This window comes from Miniopterus natalensis, chromosome 19, assembly GCF_054644295.1.
Source record: "Miniopterus natalensis isolate mMinNat1 chromosome 19, mMinNat1.hap1, whole genome shotgun sequence".
Taxonomy (NCBI): Eukaryota; Metazoa; Chordata; class Mammalia; order Chiroptera; family Miniopteridae; genus Miniopterus; species Miniopterus natalensis.
Genome location: NC_142099.1, coordinates 16,146,617 through 16,165,302, shown reverse-complemented (window position 1 = coordinate 16,165,302; position 18,686 = coordinate 16,146,617). Strand labels below are relative to the sequence as shown.

General features: G+C 45.5%; 2 protein-coding genes across 3 annotated transcripts in view; one reads left to right on the top strand and one right to left on the bottom strand.

Annotated features, from left to right (window-relative positions):
* Positions 1–97: 97 nt before the first annotated feature.
* Positions 98–2,518, top strand: PIGC (phosphatidylinositol glycan anchor biosynthesis class C). 2 transcript variants are annotated; one of them, XM_016221615.2, is made up of 2 exons: positions 98–168; positions 1,123–2,518. In XM_016221615.2, the coding sequence occupies exon 2, from the start codon at positions 1,332–1,334 to the stop codon at positions 2,223–2,225; it is 894 nt and encodes a 297-aa protein (XP_016077101.1). In that variant the 5' UTR covers positions 98–168; positions 1,123–1,331; the 3' UTR covers positions 2,226–2,518. The 2 variants fall into 2 exon arrangements, with proteins under 2 accessions (XP_016077101.1, XP_016077102.1); XM_016221616.2 differs by lacking the exon at positions 98–168 and adding an exon at positions 429–543.
* A 10,248-nt stretch (positions 2,519–12,766) lies between these two features.
* DNM3 (dynamin 3) overlaps positions 12,767–18,686 on the bottom strand; it is a 348,064-nt gene continuing 342,144 nt past the window's right edge. Inside the window, exon 20 of the mRNA XM_016221402.2 lies at positions 12,767–17,743. Within this exon, the coding sequence (XP_016076888.1) occupies positions 17,674–17,743 (70 nt within the window). The 3' untranslated portion in view covers positions 12,767–17,673. The remainder of the gene's footprint in view (positions 17,744–18,686) is intronic.

Here is an 18,686-nt window from a genome sequence, read left to right as displayed (position 1 = left end):
CAGCCACGAGGGGCAGCAGCGAGCGCGCAGGCGCGGGGAGGGCGCTCTGGCCGCGAGGTGGCGGCGGACCCGGAAGTGCTCGGTCCCCGCCGCGACCTCGGCGCCCCGGATGGGGAAGGAGGGGGGCGGCCGTCGCCATGGCCGCGATCCCTGTGAACCGGCGGGCAGGTGGGTTCCGAGCGGGAATCGGTGTTCCCGGGTCTCCCTCCCGGCCGGGCGGGGCGTGGCGGCGGGAGTGCGGTGCCCTGGCCGGGGTCCCTGCTGCGGGGACGGGCCCCCGGGTGGGCTCGTGCAGCCAAACCTCTGGTGGGCTCCGCGGGACGAGGGAGGTCGCGCGGGAAGAGCCCTCCTCGTACATTTGCGGGCGTTTCTGACGCACAGCTTTCCTGTTGTGACAGACGGGTCACTGTCTCCGATCCCCCTACACCTTCATCTTTCTCAGGAGGATGGTAGCTTTTTAGAGGATGGTGACCTCAGTTCAAGGATCTTTCGTTTCTGAATCCTTGGCTTTGGCTAAATGAACCGCAGAGCTCACATTTGTCGGTATGATGCAGTTTACTGCTGCCTTCAGACTTTTTAAATAACAGATACTTTTGAGAACTCAGTCAAAGCTCTGGGCCTGTCCCTAGACAGTTGCATTCAGTGGCAGCAACAGGCACGCAGTGACAGGGCTTGGGGACGCTCCCAGCCCATCCACAGACCTCAGGGGTGTGAACCCCTAGCTAAGAGCTGGATTGGAGGGAGGCACAGGCTTTGGGGTCAGGCTTTGCATCTGGCTCCACCACTTACCACTGTTAACTTGGGCGAAAGTTACTCGAGCAATTCGAATCTGAGCTTTTTACTAAAGTGGGACTAACTTGCAGGATTGTGGAGATGAAAGGAAAGAAAGCTAGGGAAGGCACTTAGCACATCCTAGGCCCTCAATGAGTGACAGCCGACAGACGTCTGGCATTATCCAAGGGAAGACCATTTAAAATCTGAAAGACTTTAATGTCCATTGTTATAAGAGGGCCACCACATGCATTTTGCTCAGACTTTTAATAAAGGGAGTTGGTTTGATTTTTAACTCAGCCCTACCCTTGACCTTCAGCAGTTTTATAGGTTCGTGGTCTATCTTTCTAGGAACTTGGCTGTGTTGTCCTGACTCAGAGGAGAAACTCGTCTCTCGCAGGCCTCGCCTGGGTTGCAGCCTTTGAAAACAAGGGAAGGTCGGCACAATATCAACTACCACACAGCATGGGATTTCCGGAGAGGGCTTATTTCAAGACTTTATAAAGAACGAACCCTATGGATTTCTGGGAAACTGAACTGGCCTGACCCCGAGGGAAAGGATGTGTGCCCAGCCTGTAACTACCACCACTGAGACCAGGTGGCAGAAGGTCCTGTACGAGCGACAGCCTTTTCCTGACAACTATGTGGACCAGCGGTTCCTGGAAGAGCTCCGGAAGAACATCCACGCCCGGAAGTACCAGTATTGGGCTGTGGTATTTGAGTCCAGCGTGGTGATACAGCAGCTGTGCAGTGTCTGTGTTTTTGGGGTCATCTGGTGGTATATGGACCAGGGTCTTCTGGCCCCTCATTGGCTTTTTGGGACTGGCCTGGCTTTGTCACTGATTGGCTATGTTTTGTTTGATCTCCTTGATGGAGGTGAGGGACGGAGGAAGAGCGGGCGGACTCGGTGGGCTGACCTCAAGAGTGCCCTGGTCTTCATTACTTTCACGTACGGCTTTTCACCCGTGCTAAAGACCCTGACAGAGTCCGTGAGCACTGACACCATCTACGCCATGTCAGTCTTCATGCTCTTAGGCCACCTCATCTTCTTCGACTATGGTGCCAATGCTGCCATTGTTTCCAGCACCTTGTCCTTGAACATGGCCATCTTTGCTTCTGTCTGCCTGGCCTCACGCCTGCCCCGGACCCTGCATGCCTTCATCATGGTGACGTTTGCCATCCAGATTTTTGCCCTGTGGCCCATGTTACAGAAGAAACTGAAGGCGTGTACTCCCCGCAGCTATGTGGGAGTCACGCTGCTCTTTGCGTTCTCAGCCTTGGGGGGCCTGCTGTCCATCAGTGCGGTGGGAGCCACCCTCTTTGCGCTTCTGCTGGTGTCCATCTCCTGCCTCTGCCCTTTCTACCTCATTCGCCTGCAGCTTTTTAAAGAAAACATTCATGGGCCTTGGGATGAGGCTGAGATTAAAGAAGACTTGTCCAGGTTCCTCAGCTAAGTTCGGCGCCTCCATCCCATTATTTAGGCAAGTGATAGGGCAGCCTCCAGCTGGGATCCGATCGAAGGCAGAGTTCCATTCTGGAAGCAGCAGGCTGATGCGGGTGGGAGAACGGAGATCAGGAGAAGTGAACCAAGGGCTTGGGTGGTGAATGTGCTTGTCTTTTCTGTTGTTTGGTGGATGAAAAAGCTTTCTGGGGCCCTCAAGGATGGTTTCCTCCCATGTTTTACTCACTGTAACAAATGAAGTGATGCAGTTTCTATTTATTAAACACTAACAGCATATCCATCAAATTGCGTCTGGTTTTCCTGTAAGCAGAAGGCAGACAGAAGGGGCATGAAAAGTGAAGAGGTGGTAAAAATGTGCCTCTGTGTGTGTGAATATAGTCGCTTCTCTACCCTTTCATGTACTAATGTGGGCTCCATTATTTATCTAGAGCTCAGATCCTAGAACCCTGGATGCTATGTCGTTTTGTTGCCTAAAACTACAGAATTGTTCTCTTAACCTTGACTCAGAGTTCCTACTTCATTCTTAGTGAAGCATGTATGTGCCGTAATACACAGCAAAATGCTGAGGGAACCCGAAGAGGCTGGAGGTCAGACTGGAGTATTAGGAAATATTTACTAGAGGAGATGGCATCTGAGGTTAGTTTTGGAGGGTAGGTGTGATTTAAGTGGGAGAAGATGGTCTTAGGGCAAGGCGGCAGAGGCCTTTTGGAGCCAGGTCAGTAATAGCAGCAAGTGAGGCTGGTGCAGCTGACTGATAACTGGAAATGAGGGAGTGTGCTCTGTCCTGTGAGGGCAACTGCTCCTCTGCCCCAGCAGACCGTCTAGTCAGAATTTGGGCCTGATTTCAGATCTTTAGAATGCCAAATAAAATTCTAACAAATTCCAATAGCTGTTGATGTGATTTTAAATCTAAAGTCTGACTTGTGGATTCTGCCAAAAATCAGGCTCCCAAACACACTTGCATGCAAAATGTGCCTACCACTGAGGCACATCTGTTTTTAGCACAGTATGAAGGGGGGGGAGGGGTTCCAGGTTATGGGGAGGAAAAATTGGAATGGGAGGCTTGAGTAACAATTAGGAGTCTGAACAGTTGGGAGCTGAGGCTTTATCCTGCAGGTAATGAGCAGTCCAGCTGACCTAAGAGGGAGTAAAAGATCAGATCATAGGCTACTGTGTTTCAGTTTTCTCATCTGGAAGGTGGGAATAAAAATGCCTCTAGAACTCTGATGATTAAATGAGATGCAAAGTGCTTTGAAGAATGCTGGACAGAGCACTTTATCCGTGTTAGCTATTATTACGGTTGTTACTAAGTTGACATGTAGGAGACCTGCCGGCAGAGATGAGATGCAAAATGCATCAGGTGTCCCCAGAATAGCTGGTTCCTCATGAAATCATTTATTTGCTTGGGGCAAGTCCCTGTACTATCCCTTCTCTCTAGAAATTAACTTCAAATCAAATCTCATCAGGGCACTAGTATTCCTAAGAAGTAGTGTTTTTATTTCTTTGAGCATAGACCTCTCAAAAATGTCTTGAGCACTGATTTTAATTTGGACTAGTAACTAGAAAATCAAAATGAGAAGAATCAAAGGGAAAGGAGGCTGGCCTACGAAAACAGATCGAGACTAGAACCCGGCAGCCCAGAGGGAAGGCTCCAGGGAGGTACACAGGCACTGCCTAGAACACTGTTACGGGTGCAAGTGAATGTGGATTAGCTTCGTAAATCGGGACACAGAGGAGCAGACCCCCTCTGAAATTTGAGCAGGGCAGGTTTAAGAAAAGTGAAAATATAATTCCACACACTAAATGCATGTAACACCAAGAAGTTTCACAGGCCAGGAATATAAATGGATTCTAAAAATGTTTGGGGAAAATACAAATAAAAAATCCATAAATGTCTTGTAAGAAAATGTTGAGATGTCCAAGGCCTTTGAGTGCTGCTACATGAAGGATGAACAGGCTCACTAAGGTGTGCTTCCCCGGGTTGCTGCTGGCGTGGGGGTGCAGGCCAGGGCAGCTATGCTGTGACCTGATGTGACAGCTGGTGGGGAAGTTTCCCATCGCTTAAGTACAGTGATGCTGGCAGTCTCTTAAATTTAAACCACACTGAGAGGGTGCAGGTAGAATAAAGAGGCAGGCAAAAGTGGCTTAATAATAAATAATACAATAATTAGATAATATAAGAATAAATTTTGCATACTCACAACTGTGAACCTATTTTCGCCCACCCCTGTACTAATGATTTAGATTCCCAGAGAATACTGTGTGTGTGTATGGGGGGGTGGAAGGGAGAGGTCACAGTAGCAATGGAATTAAAACCCCAATCTGTCAAATACTTGTTTGCCCAAGAAACTGCCTGCCTTCCCCCTCTGCACCCTTCCTCCTGGCTCTGCCTCTTGTCTAAGTTATAGGTAAGGCCGGAGGTTGGTTGGTGGTGGCAGGTGAGAGCAAGGAGGGCGGAATAGGGAGGCTTATCCCTCCAAAAGGTATCAGGGATTGTAGTTGGGATGGAGGGATCAAGGACAGGTAGAGCTACTGGGTGGCAGGTGTGCTTCACTTCAGGCATGATGTGGCTGATAGATGATTGGCAGGTACCTAGAAGGCTGTGCAAAGATCGGAGTGTGGCAACGCGCATTGATTTTGCGTGGCGAGCAAACTGGTGTCAGTGCCATGCCTGTATGCTGTGTCAGTTCTGCAAACTTTGAGTGAGCCTTTGGGCAGCTGGCTTAAGTTGTGGATTCAAGAATTCATGCTGAGCATACTTGAGGAAGCACATGAGCTTCCTTCTAAGCCAAAGGCTCAAGGTCAAGAAAAACAAAAACAAGCCAGCAGAGGGCATCAGTCACACAGTTTTACAATATTTCAAACAGGCTGAATGCAGGGAACCGGGCTGGGACACAGTGCCACCTTGTGGAAGATTGATATTTCCTTTTATAAATAAATTTAGTAAGAGTCTTGGGACTCTTGCTGAATTGTGCTTTGGGAACTAGCTGAGGTCCCCACAAATTCAGGAAATAAATAGCACACAGGAACTCGGTAAATTATAACAGTTACATTTTTGAGTACCCAGTGTGTACAAGGCACTGCGTTGGGCATTTTATATACATTGTCTTATCTACGTCTCTTGATCCTGTCATACAGGTATTATATTTTAAAGTTGAGGAGACTGAGAATTCCCCTAACATCTAACAAAATCACTGCCCACCTAGGCCTATCTCTACTCACTTTCTACCATTCACATTTAATGATGTTTGGCCTCGGGAATTTATTCAACAAATATTTATTGAACACTAATTATATGACAGAACTGTTTTGTGTGCTCGTAATAGATCTATGACTCAAAGGCACAAATGTCCCTGACCTAGTAGAGCTTACATTCTAGCAGTAGACTAAGAATATATATAAGAAGGAGGTAACAGAAGCCATGGGGGGAAAAGCAATGGTAGTAACTAAGGGGGTCAGGGTAGGTCTCATGGAAAAGGCAACACTTAAGCAAAGACTTGCAGGCAGCGAGGGAATGATCCAGACTCTCGGGGAAGAGTGTCCCAGGAAGAGGAAAGAGCTGATACAAAGGCCCTTAAGAGCCCAAAAGGCTAGTTTTTCCATTGTGGTATTTGTAGCTTCAAAAATATCCTCTGTCGTCAGCTGTCACCCACTTTGGTGACTGTTACTGTCTTAAGGATCCCGAAATCTCTCTGGCCTCCTGGGTTGCTAAGGGGCTCTTTACCCGGTGCCTGCTCGTGGCTCCTGCTCCTGAGAGGCATTGAAGATGGGAAGTGGGGCTGAAAATCAGGACCCGATACAATGTCCTGTAAACTTGATTTGATTAAAAACAACTGGAGTAGCAGTTGATAGTCTTGACTCGTTTAATAGCTGCCACTTTATCTGATCTTAGTATGTGGACAGTATTGCGATTCAACAGTAACTTGTAGTATAAAAAACCCAAACAAACCCGGCGCGCATGCCGGCGGTGGAGGCGGCTGGTGTCAGACAGGCTCTGCCGTGTTCTGAAGGGCTACAGAGGCCTCTTCCTTTTCCAGAAAGCTCCTCTCCCTGTGCGGGAAGCTCGTGTTTTTAAAACAAATTCACAATTGCAAAGGTTGACTTCAGAATCTCGTGGAACTGAACCGAAGATTCCAGCATCCATTTTCCGAGTTTAAAAAAATAACAGTGTTGAGTTATAAAACAGATGTTGGCCAGTACCACAGTTTTTCAAAGTCTGGGACGAAAAGGAGAAGTGTGTCATATTTGAAAGCCACTGGAGGTGTCCCTGCCTCTAAAAGAACAGCAGACGTTGGTTCCCTGTCTCCTTGTGGCTTCGACCTGCAGGATGCCTGTCGAAGTGCCCCCGGCAGCGTGTCTGCGGTGCCCGCGGCTCAGGGGCCTTGACTTACCAGTGACACCCCGCGAGGAAAGGACTGGAAGCTTGCTTTCTGCTTACCTTTAGCTCCTTTTTCTCCATGCCTTAGACGTCTTGGGTTTTTCTAGCCGGAGGCTGGGGAGCTCTACCAACAACCCTCACTGGTCCCGGGGAAGCCGGCTGCAGAACCTGCTGGACCTAGAGCCTTTTGTCAGCAGACGACGTCAGCGTCCACACCAGCGTGTCACCTGCTCAGCCAGCGCTTGTGACTTGGAGCCTTGCGTCCGCTCTCCCATTAGACCCGCAGATCGGCCTCTGCGGGGCCGAGACGCGTTCTGCTGCTCCTTCTTGGTCAGAGGGCAAAGCCAGCGTGTTCTAGAATGTGAGCGCGGTGGGTCGAGTGGACAACCTGGTTCTAGAACTCAAATAGCTGATTTTATTTTGTAAGCTATTTTGCTCCTGTCACTCCTCTGGGGTTCCCAGGAACTAGGACATTATGATGAATTCAAGGAAGGTTTAACGCATAAATAAAGGAGTAAGGATATTTAAGAAATGTTAATTTTATTACAGGCACAGTGGTTTGTTCCTCCTGATGATCGGAGTTATGGTCAAAGCTGAAGAATGCTGTACATTTTTCACTCTCAAACATTGAGGGAGGGGTGGGGACAGGGGTCTATTATGAAACCTGGAAACACTGCAAAGAGTAAATACATATGAGCAAACCTTCGCATGGTGTCATTTTACTCCCCACCTTTTCCTTGCCCACCTAAGGTAAGGAAGGGACCGCACTTCTCTGCTGAGACGGGTATGGTCGCCCAGGAATTGGTTCATTCTGCTACGACCTGAGTTTTCCTTTCTCATGGTTCATCAGGTCCACCTACGTTTTAAAGTCCTCTAAACTTACATAAAATTAAGTTCATGCTGAAGACAAAGTGGAAAGGTACCAAACGCCTAAAAAAGGTGAATCTCATCTAATAGGAGATACGTTTAAATTCTGATTTAGACCATGTCAATCTTCAAAAAGGAAATTCTGAATTCTCAAACCCTTGGGAAGGGTGCAGACCACAGGTTTGGTGGGTTGTAGTAGATGACCTTAATAATAAACATTTTATTTGGATAAATCTTTGGGTTTGTTTTTTTTAAATGATAGTTTAAAATTTCAGTGTTGCAATTGCCATCTGAGGCTTAAGGTATAAAACAAAGTTCTTTCCCTCCAGAACTCATGTAGATCCCACCCTTCCAGTACCTGACTGACATCATTAAGAATCTCTCTCCTCAAGGCGGCAATGCTTTCTTGCCCTGTACTTTGAACGATATTTTCCCTCTAAATTAGCCAAAACAGAATGTGTGAGGCTTATGTGTTTAAGACCTACAATTTCTTAGACGATCTTACATATTTTATCTCCTACAAGAGTACTTAGAAAAGTAATAAAAACAACAAACTGTTTTTGTGCAATAATTATTATTAATGGGATTCTTGGAGGCAGGTTGATATTAATCAGTTTTCTTTTCTAGACTCCCAGAATTTTTACTGCATCTTTTCATACTTTTATTGGAAAGACATTTCAAAATTAAAGACAATTATTCATACCAAATAGCACCTTAAGTTGCAATGCTTTAAGAACTTAAAATCAATCTTTTTTTCAACTTAAGCCCCTTAAAAGAGTAAGTTGTATATTTCTCCCCTTACCTTGTTTTAGTTTAAACAAACTCTTATTTTAATTTGTGTCTTCTTTAGAAAAAAGGAACAGGACACATTTTGTTTTTTTATATATATATATATATATAGAATAAACTTTGTTTTTATTATAGACATAGATCAAAAATAAAAGTTTTTATGTACATATGACATATAGTGCAAACGAAAGGCTTTTAAACACCACGGATGGACATGCTGTTGGAAACGAAAGGAGATGGATGATGGGGGTTAGGATGGTCGTCCTGGAACGGCAGGAGGGGGTCGCCTGGTGAAAACAAAACAAAACAAAATAACAAAAAGAAAAACACAGATGCAGCGGAAGCAAACGATATTTGAATGATAAACCCAAATTAAGAGCATGCAAAATTATCCCACAGAAGTCCAATTCAATCAGACCAAAGAAGCATGCAGACACCGGGGGACACGGGAGAATACCACGCGGCTGGTAGCCGTTCCAGGACTGTTTCTGGCTATCAGTAGCGTGACAGGTACGAGCCACTTGAGTCCACTCCAAGATCTTATTTTGTACCGTGGAATGAGGAATCCATGCATCGCATTCAGAACTGGGCACAGTACCGGAGCCAAATACCTTTATGACTCAAGAATCTGATTCCCAGCCCCAACTTTGGGACACTGGCTTATTTCCAAAGATTTCCACAAATGTTGTGAAATCTCCATAGTGGTGAGAGGGAGTTGCCATAGAAATATGACAGGTGACATTTTTTCAAGGTGGGGGAAATGAGAAGGTGTCAAAAGATCACATGAGCTATGTAATCACAATGCAGAAAATGTCAGGACTGGAGAAAAGGAATTTGCTCCAGGTGAATATCCCGATGTGACAGCTTTTCGGGGCCCAGGGAAACTACAAGGTGAGGCCTGGTCCACGGTGACCCCAGGATTTTGTAGGATTTCCCTCTATCTCCGAGCTGGGTGCCACTGAAGTTCTGATCGGTTCTGACCTGGGTCCAGGGTACATGAGATTTGGTTTGCTGGGCTCTCTCCATGCCCTTAGCCTGGCCTGCATCTCGTCAGGCCCACGGGCTGTGAAAGAAGGTCCCAGAGCTGTGCCGAACTTGGACAGCAGCCTCTCTGATGGTTTGGGGCTGGAGAAGGTCCAGTAAAGTCTCCAGAGCCGCACACAGCTCTGTGAGCAGAACAGCAGGTCAAGTGAAGCTTCCCTGCTGGTTTCCGGCAGAATCTACACCTCAGTGTCCTCTTTCTAACCAAATCGGGAACAGACTCAACATTACCGCAGCCCACGGCCGAGGGGTTAGCTCGGTCGGCGCCCTGCCCTCTGGGGGACTTCTTTGGGGCTACGTGTTCAAAAACATACTCACTTCTGTCTTACTCTTGTAACACTTCAGTGAGTGGAGCAATGAAGTCTACAAAAAAAACAAACACAAAAACAAGAACAAACTTCTTTTTCATCTTCTCTGAGATGTTAAGGAGCCAAAATGACAGGGCAGTGGTTAAAAAAAATCCCACAATCTTACCCCCCCCCCCCCCAAGTCCAAGACCAATTTTTCTTTGGTCCAATTTAAGCTGGCTATACTTAAGAGGCCTCCCATCCATATAAATGATAAAGAACTTGTTATTGGTGCCTAACCTTTCAAGTGGGGAGCTGGGGGGCGGTCTGCAAGCCTTGAGATCCAGGTAATGGGTGTCCCTGGTGTTTTCATGAAGAAAGTGGAATTAAATTCCAGGCAGGCTCAATGAGATTTATTACCTGCCCAGCAAACAGAAACTATTTTTGAGCTCTGAAAGGGTTTTGGGATACTTTAATGACCTCAGCAGGGTGGAAGGTGAGCCATTAAACCCAGCAGCGAGTCCCAAGTGCTGAAGGGACATTCTGTTTGCATTTGCCAAAGTGCTTTCCTGTTGGAGCTAGTTTGATATTCTAACCCAGACACAGGACCAGAAACTCCATGTCTCAGAATACAGGGTGTCCCTCCAAAATGTATACACGCTTTTAACCTATTATTAATTCCAATGGGTTAAATCTGAGAAGAAAGAAACACTGGCTGAGCTATATCAGTTGTTGAAGTGTGTATACATTTTTTAGGGACACCACCAACAAGAATGTTTGCTTCCAGCCTCAGAATGATGTTTATCCCCTCAGACAACTCTGTCTTTTCCTCTTCACTTATCCTGGGCCTAACTCCTCCTGGTGTCAAAAAGGCATTGTTGACAGTGACACCATACACTGGCTCAGGGTCCGTTGTCGTGGATCTCCGCAGTCCAGGTTTTGCTATTTCCTTTCCAGAATTTTCTATATATTGCTTGTGCCATGCTGAAGTGCTTGAAGGCAAGTCCTGAGACTCTCTGGACTTTCCTATAAAGAGTTTTATATGTTGCCGGCTCTCATATGAAAGTCGGAGGACTGAACTCAAACACTGAGTGGCTAACCAATTTCAGAGCTCATGGTATACGAGCTAATCTACCTAACTGAGATTATAATTTTAGGCTACACCTTCTTAACCTTTCTGAAAAATAACTTCCCAGAATTGTTTGGCCAGGACAGGAAGGTGAGGGGACAGGAAAAGCTGTGTATGGAACACGGGCATAACTCACACAGAGAAGACTCAAGTATTAATGAGCGGTGACTCACCCCCAGCCACCGTGCTGCAGTCTGGCCTTAGGGGGACATTCCTGGGGCAAGATCCCCGGGAAGGTCTTCCTCGGAACTTTTTACTTTTCTGTCACGATCTCACAGAATCTCCCCTGCTTGCTTTTTTTGCCCATTGTTCAGAGACCTTAAATCCCAGGGCAGTGGAGGAGCCCGAAGTCTTGGGAAAGTACAAGAAAGGCTGTAGGAATAGGGATCCTTCTCGATTTTTCTCCGATGCCCCATCATTTGAAATCAGCCTGGATCCCTCCCTTTACAAGGATAAAATGGGGGCGATGGAATTAATGTAAAGGAGCTCTTGTTTAGAGAGCGAGAGGGAAAAGGGTATTGAAAATCACCCGGCTCCCCTACAAGACTTGCTAAGACTCACTGCGTGCCCCTCTCGAAATGGCTTCCTGCAGCCTGTTCCCATGTGACCTTCCTGCTTGGGGTCCCCACACTCCTGTGACAAAGCACCAGGGCTCCAGGAGGACCGTCCCAAGCTGGGAGCGCTGGCTGCTCTCACAGTTGACAGTCTTTGCTGGGCTGGTCACCCAGTGCCTTCTTCCCTCTGGCCCGAAGCCACTGATGCTGTTAGGTGTCTGCCACGGGGGGCCCCTGGGATACCGTCCTGTGAGACGCTCCCTGAACAAAGCACCGACGGGGACTCTAACCCCCTCTTGGAGGTTCACGGTGCGGCCTCATGTAAAGCTCCGTACGGTCTTCCAGAACGAAAACACTGACTCTAGTCACCCTTGCCCGGGTACCTTTAACCAGACACCCCTGGTGCATGTGGTGAAACTTACTAAAATCTCACGGGGTGCACTCTGGGAAACTTCACAGACGTCTCTCGCACATATTCTAACTATTAGGTGCCACAGAGTGAAAGATCGCCGATACGTGGCCTTCAGAGTGACCGTGGCGGGTGTGGGTTGTACCGGGACGGAAAGCACGACAGCCGCCTCACTACTCTCCTGGTTGACAGTCTCCCCTGGCATGCTCCTCGGGATGCGACTCAGATTCCCACAGAAAAACGAGAATCTGGAAAACTAACTGAGCAGCTATCTACACTGGTGCCAGCACTGCTTTAAAAATACCAATGAACATCTGTCACGTAGTTACAATAAGATCCCCTGGTTTTGGTCATTTCCATCAGAAACTATTCTGAATACAGAACCGTGCGGTAAAACACGGCGCCCGGCCGGCAGCCCACAGCGCACGGCAGGGCGCCGCTCCCCTCCCGACTCCCTGCGCTCAGAGGCTGCCTGGAGGGCAGGACAGCGCCACGCCCGGGAGGTGCGGGGACGCGAGAAAGAGGCGGCAGGACAACGTGAGGCAGCACAACAGTCTTTCCCGCTCATCAGCGAGCAGAGCCTGAACGCAGGAGGCTGGCCCAGCGTTTCTCCCCCGAATTCCTTCTTGTCTCTGCGCCATCTGGGACTCTGCATGTTAGTAAGGGACCGAGTCTCAAGACTCTGAATAAAGAGTCTTTCTTTCTTCTCTGGGAACAGTAAGGACAAGGATGCGTGTGACTACTGACCACCCTTCCATTCTCTTCGTGTTGGGGAAATGGAAAGGGGTTCACTTCTCCCCTTAATCCCTGGTGAGTAAACAGCGGAGGCCAACTACTGAGTCAGGAGCTCAATAGTTCCTGTAAGAAATGCCTTCCACGGACCTAACGTTTGGGCCAAGTGTTCTTCCTCCCTCTGCTTCCCAGGGTGTTTCATGAACACTTCCTTTGCAATAGCAAAATGTCACGGTGCCTCTTGGCGGGTGTCACGTCACACCCTCAGCTGTCTAAGGTTTGGGTCCTTCTCGAACTTGATCCAACAATGACTTCAAATCAGGAATAAAATGTCTCCCACTCTCCTGTCTTTGATTTTTTTCCATTTGCTCCCTTTAAAAAATCTCGTTCTTTCCTGAATTAATGACAGTAATGCCAAATGTCATCCTCCACGTCGTTCTGGGCCAATCTGATCAAAAGAGTTAGAATCATTTACAAGTGTCAGATCTTTACTGATACACAAAGAAATGACTCAGATACAAACAAAAATGAGGAAGGGGGAGTCCTTCAAAGGTTATCATTTATTTCAGGTTCAGAAATACAGCTTCACATTTTCACAACAGGTCCACGTGACCTTCAAGACTGATACAGGCTTTAGGAACTGGCTTCCAAAATTCCACTTACAGAGTCCATCCATATATCATCATTAAGAAACCTCCAAAGTGCCAAGAAGACAGTGGAAAGTATTCTGGCTCAAATTAATCAAAGACGACTCAACAGTGAAGACAAGATTTTGCTTCTGTACACTGCTTCTTCATAAAAAGGCAAAAGAGGAATTTGATTTTTAAAAAAGGGAGTGAAAGTAAACATAGACAAGCAAGCAAAACACAGGTTGTACACATGAAATCAAACACCAATCAAGTCACGGTGGAGTTTCTGGCTGGCAGGAATAATTTTTATCAAGTTGGCAGCAGACAATGCAAGAGGCTAGACAGAGTCATTTTTATCATAATTTTGAAAACATTACGTAGTGAGCAAAGTTGGAGGAATTCAAGGGTAAAAATGAAAGAAATGGATGCCTTGAGCTGAGCCACACACGAAACCTAGACCAGAGAGGTGAGAAGTCTCACCAACATACCAGGATGAACAGGTCTTAAGACAAACAAGAGGCTGTCCTTGAGCTTCCCCTCTCTTGTCCTCACATATTCACACACTCACACATTCTTACACATATATACCAAGAGCAGGGCTTATACTGCATATGCCTCAAAATAGTCTTAAAGCTCAGGATACAGAGCACCACATAATTTTAAACACACACCCACTAGACGAGATTATTTAAGATGATCTAGGAGGCACACTTGAGCTTTTAGGAAAGGACTGAGTGATCGAGTGAACTAACAGTTGTTTCTCTGAAATCGTCCAGCTTCCTTCACATTCAACTCTGATCTCACAGCTAGCAGTCCTCTGGGCGAAATGATACAAAACTCATGGCTTGAGTCTCGCCTCTCCTCTCCTCTCACTGAGGTCCATAAATAGAGGCCTACTATGTAGGCTTTATTCTCAATGGTAAAGAGATTCCTGTCAATTTCAAACAATTCACTCAGAGTCCCATTGCTTTTATTACATTGCTGTATCCCTCGACTTTATTTTTTAACCTTTACTGGGGAGAAAAGATGACTATGCAGACCAACTTAGCCTTTTAAGATTCAGCTCAGCAATCCACGGATAATTAGAGACCTTAAAGGTAGGTTTCCAGATTTTACACTTCTGATCGAACTGCATTGGCAAAGGTTATTTCTTCTTAGACAGCAGTACTGTGGATTTAGATACAAATGCCCGTGGATGTTATTCTACTATGTTGTCATGGTAACTCTCAGCTTTGTGCCTCTCAGAACGAGTACAATCTGGAGAAAATTCTGTACACCTCATGTACTCTATGAGAAATGGACCACTGTTTTCACGTATTATGTAGCAGGTTCTCCAAAGCTCCCTCTTGTATTAGCACAGTTTAAAAAACAGATCCATACCCACACATACAAAGCACACGTATACATAAATATTTACACCCATACACATACACACACATACAGTGCACACACAATCACACTCATGCTTGTGGCATTTTAACAAGTGCTTTTAAACCTACCTACCCAAAGGGGCACAAAATACAGGTACTTACAGAAACAAATTTACTACGTATACACTGTTATACATAAAGACACATGCATAGAAAAGGTGTTGGTACACAGAAAACATCAACATTGGTCACATACTGGTATTAGGTCCCATTTCATATTTGAGAATTATGGCTAACGCTATACTAAAAAGTCATAAAATTAATCTATAGGACTAGTATTTATTCCTAAATCAGAAGCTGGTTTCATTATAACATTTTAGAGTAGATGAGTTTGTATCTGAACACAGAGGCAATTTGCTAATAAACAGACCCCACTGCTCTTCTATGTTACAAAACACAGCTAAAAGCAATATTCAGAAGAGTAACTTTGGTAGATGTTTTCTGGAAATGCAATATAACTGTCCTAAATTAGTACTATTTCAATAACCTGCCCACGGTTGAGTAAATGGTTATTCCAAATTAGTCAATAAGCATGCAAGACTTAGCATGTGACAGTAAAATAGACTGACCCGTCAAAGAGACAGTTTATTTTTCCAAATCCCAAAACGCTGTGTGTTTTGTTACACGAGACATGACGGAGCTCCATCTCTTACACAGGCCACATGAGAGTTAGGAGGACGTTACAAAGGACCCCAAGTGGAATGGGAAACACTCAGGAAGCTCAGAGCCACATCCCCACCTTAAGGCCTGGTGTGAACGCTGTGCCTCTAACTACGCGCATCCCAGCGTCTCCCACTGCACTCGCGTCGACACCTCCCGTCAGCAGGATGCAGGCCCTCTGCGAAATGGGATTAACGCCCATCACCGGACATCGCACTGCAGAACGAGACTATTCTCCAGCACGGCAGCTGAGATTCCAGGGGTGGGGGGCTGGGTCCCATCAGAAATTTACTTAGAACTAGAACTAGAAGAACTAGAAGAAAAACGGACCCACAAGGAGAGGCAGTTGGGACAGTGAAACCGGGGGATTATACTCTGAGAGCAAGAGCCAAGAGGACAAATGCCGTTGTTTACGGCTGCGTAAGATCGGGGAAAGGACCTTGGAAAAAGAACCTCCAGTTTTCCCTGACACGGTTTGTGCTGATCTAAGAACATCCCTGGTTATTCACGATATTTTCCTCTCACAGAAGGACATTTCTGAAGTGCAGCAGAACATAAAACCACAAACAGCACAGAGCAAAACCCTGGAGTATATGTTCCGCGAGCTGCCCATTTTAGAGAATTCAAAGGAAGAAGCAAAGCGAATCCTTAGGAGAGAGGATTTTATAAAAAGATCTCACTGTGGATTATTTATTTCATTATGGATGTTTACTTAACATTTCCATTTATTTTTAGAAAAACAGTATGTTTCTTGCACATCTGTTCCCTTCACAAAGAGTTAATGTTTTTTCCAATGGGGGGGAAAAAAGATATGAGAAGATTTAGGGTGGTGATCTTTATATAATCACTTGTAACTTAAAAGTCGAAATGCCCTTTTTATGAATCTTGAACTCTCTGGTTTTTGCCCGAGTGGGCTAGCTGTAACCCTTTAGAATAAGTTCAAAACGATGCCATCCAGCTTGGCGAGTTCTCTTTTTAATAATGGCTGAAAGTTTTTACTTCATGCTTTATGGGTGTCTGCTTTGGGTATAAACTACACAGGAAATTAAAGTTAAGCTAACATACAAATCATGTTTGCTGCTTTCAAAGAGAGACATTTCGGTTGGTGAAAACTGATTTACTTCTGCTGAATATGAAATAGTGGCGCGGGACACCGCCATCCAGAGAATACTTGGTCTGCTGTCTGGGAGCAGTTAGCAAACAAAATTCCAGTTGGCTTCTGGCTGTTTCCTACGTGCTAATCATCTGGTCCTAGGTTGTCCAAAACTCAGCCCCAAGACTGAACTATTAACCCCCAGGCGATGGGCTCCTGTAAACTTCAGAAACGTTAGCATTTGCCCACTTGCTTTAGATCTCAATGTCTTAATGCCGTTTTCTGGAATGACCTGGATAAAGGCTCAGAAGCTGTTCAACTATAAAAGTTGCCTAAGTGGCTTTTCTTTTCACTCCAGGCCCCATTCATTAAATATGGTCATCCCATAGTGAGGCTCACGATTTGTGAAGAAAGCCTAGAATGGACAGAAAGTTACTTTAAGCCTGTTTTAAAGGTTAGGGTAAATTTTTACGTAGGAGAATTAAGTACTAGCAGAGAAAGAGAGAAATATTTTTGCTCCAACCAACCAAATAAATAAATCAACTGGAGTTAGTGTCAAAGCGTAGTCAGCCAAGCCTAAAATTAAATGGATCTGAAAAAATAAATATTTTCCATGTCAGCCTTCACTGTAACCTAGGAAGAGGTTAATGATAAACGAGTAAAGAAATTACATTTTCCAGATACTTCTAGAGATGTGATGTTTTGCTTCTTCCTGAATTCTGAAATTAACTAGTCAAATCTATTGACTGGCTACAGGAAAACAAGCTCTGACTTGCTCTCGAATGTGCCGCTAGCATGAAACCAAACTCACTGGCAGGAGGAGCAGCCCTCTGGAGCAACCAAGGCAGTAACTCATCCTTTACAAACTGCCTCGTTCTTCCAGAAAAGCTTTGTTCTTAAGAAATCCTAATTTAAAAAAATCACTTCCTAGCAGTCTTATGAAATAAAGAGGAAGGAATGGATCTACACAGGTAATTACGGAATAGACAGAAACATTAACAATAGACAATACTATTTCTGTCAACCAAAACAGAATGTGGGAAAATAAATGTGTATGGCTTAGGTATGAGCCCACCATCTGCTATCTCTTAAGAATTACATTTAATGGGCTGTCAGGAAGGTAACCTGGGAAACTGGTGCGAAGCAATTTCAAATATATGCCAGGGTAGGCAAACAGTCCCCGAGGTAAAGGGCTGCCACACAAACCTACCTTGGTCCATACAACATACGAAGCCTCGAAGGGTCAGCAGTTTTCAAGAGTCAAACCCCAAAGGTTTGACGTACCATGAGCAATGCAGATGAGTGACGAATGCGTTAGTAAAACTGGTTACTTGCCTACTGGTGTCCACACATGCGACTACTCATGATTTACTGCAACAGTTATCAAATGTGTTGCTTTCGCATAATTCATTAGTAATGAACTGCCATGCCACACACTTCGTTTAGTCTAACAGGGAGGATTCTAGTGGACGGATTATAGTGGGACGAGTTGGTGATGGGGGTGGTCTCCGGCTAGAAAGAGAGAAAGAGAAAGGTAAAGAAACAGGTAGAATAGCCAGCAGAAGGCTGCCCCAAAGGCACCGAGAAAGAGCCATCGCCCCCATGCTCATGCACAGACAGGCCAGCACGAGTGGTTGCCACCTGTGATAATCTTAACACTGTTAGCTTTCGATCACCCAGCATTTTTTAAACAAAAAATGAGGTGTTTTTTTAAAAATATGCAAATCTTTCTGAAAACGGAAGTCATCCCTCCCAATACTAATGCAAATATTAAATCATTGAAAAGCCATCTGGAGTACACTGCGCATTCTCAGCCAATAGCGAGCGTATGACCGCGGAGCTGAGTGGGCTACGCGACTAACAAGGTCTACTCCAGAACGGACAACAGGCCTCAGAGAATGGTGGGTTTTCAAGTTTTATTTCCCTTTATGTAGTAATAGCTTCCTCCTTTTCTCCCTGTCGGGATATTAGTGATCACTTCCCACTGACTTTAGCAATAGCTTTCTGTAACAGCTTGTTCTATATCTACATCTAATTTGCAGGATACTAGAAAATCGGAGAATCAAGGTTTTTGGAGTTCTCTACAATAAGTGTAAATAGGCTCAGGGTGAGTGCCCAAGTAGCCAAGAACCTGAGTACCTGAGTACCTGAGTAAATTGCATGACCTCTCGTTTTCATTTTGGGTCCTAGAAGTTATACCAGTAGCTGTAATTTTGCTCACTTTCTGGTTGGTAATGGTGTTTCTGATAACTGAGGAAGCTGAATAAACAAACTCAGGACAACGTAACATTGTACCGGACAATCCCAGGTACCAAGTAATACTCCTAACTTCCCGACCCTCCACCTGTATTTCCTAAATGTATTAATAAGTCTTTGTTTGTGTATTTGACTTCATATGTAGTATCTTGGGAGTGCTTTTTATAACCAACCAAATTCAACAAATTCTACAAATTAA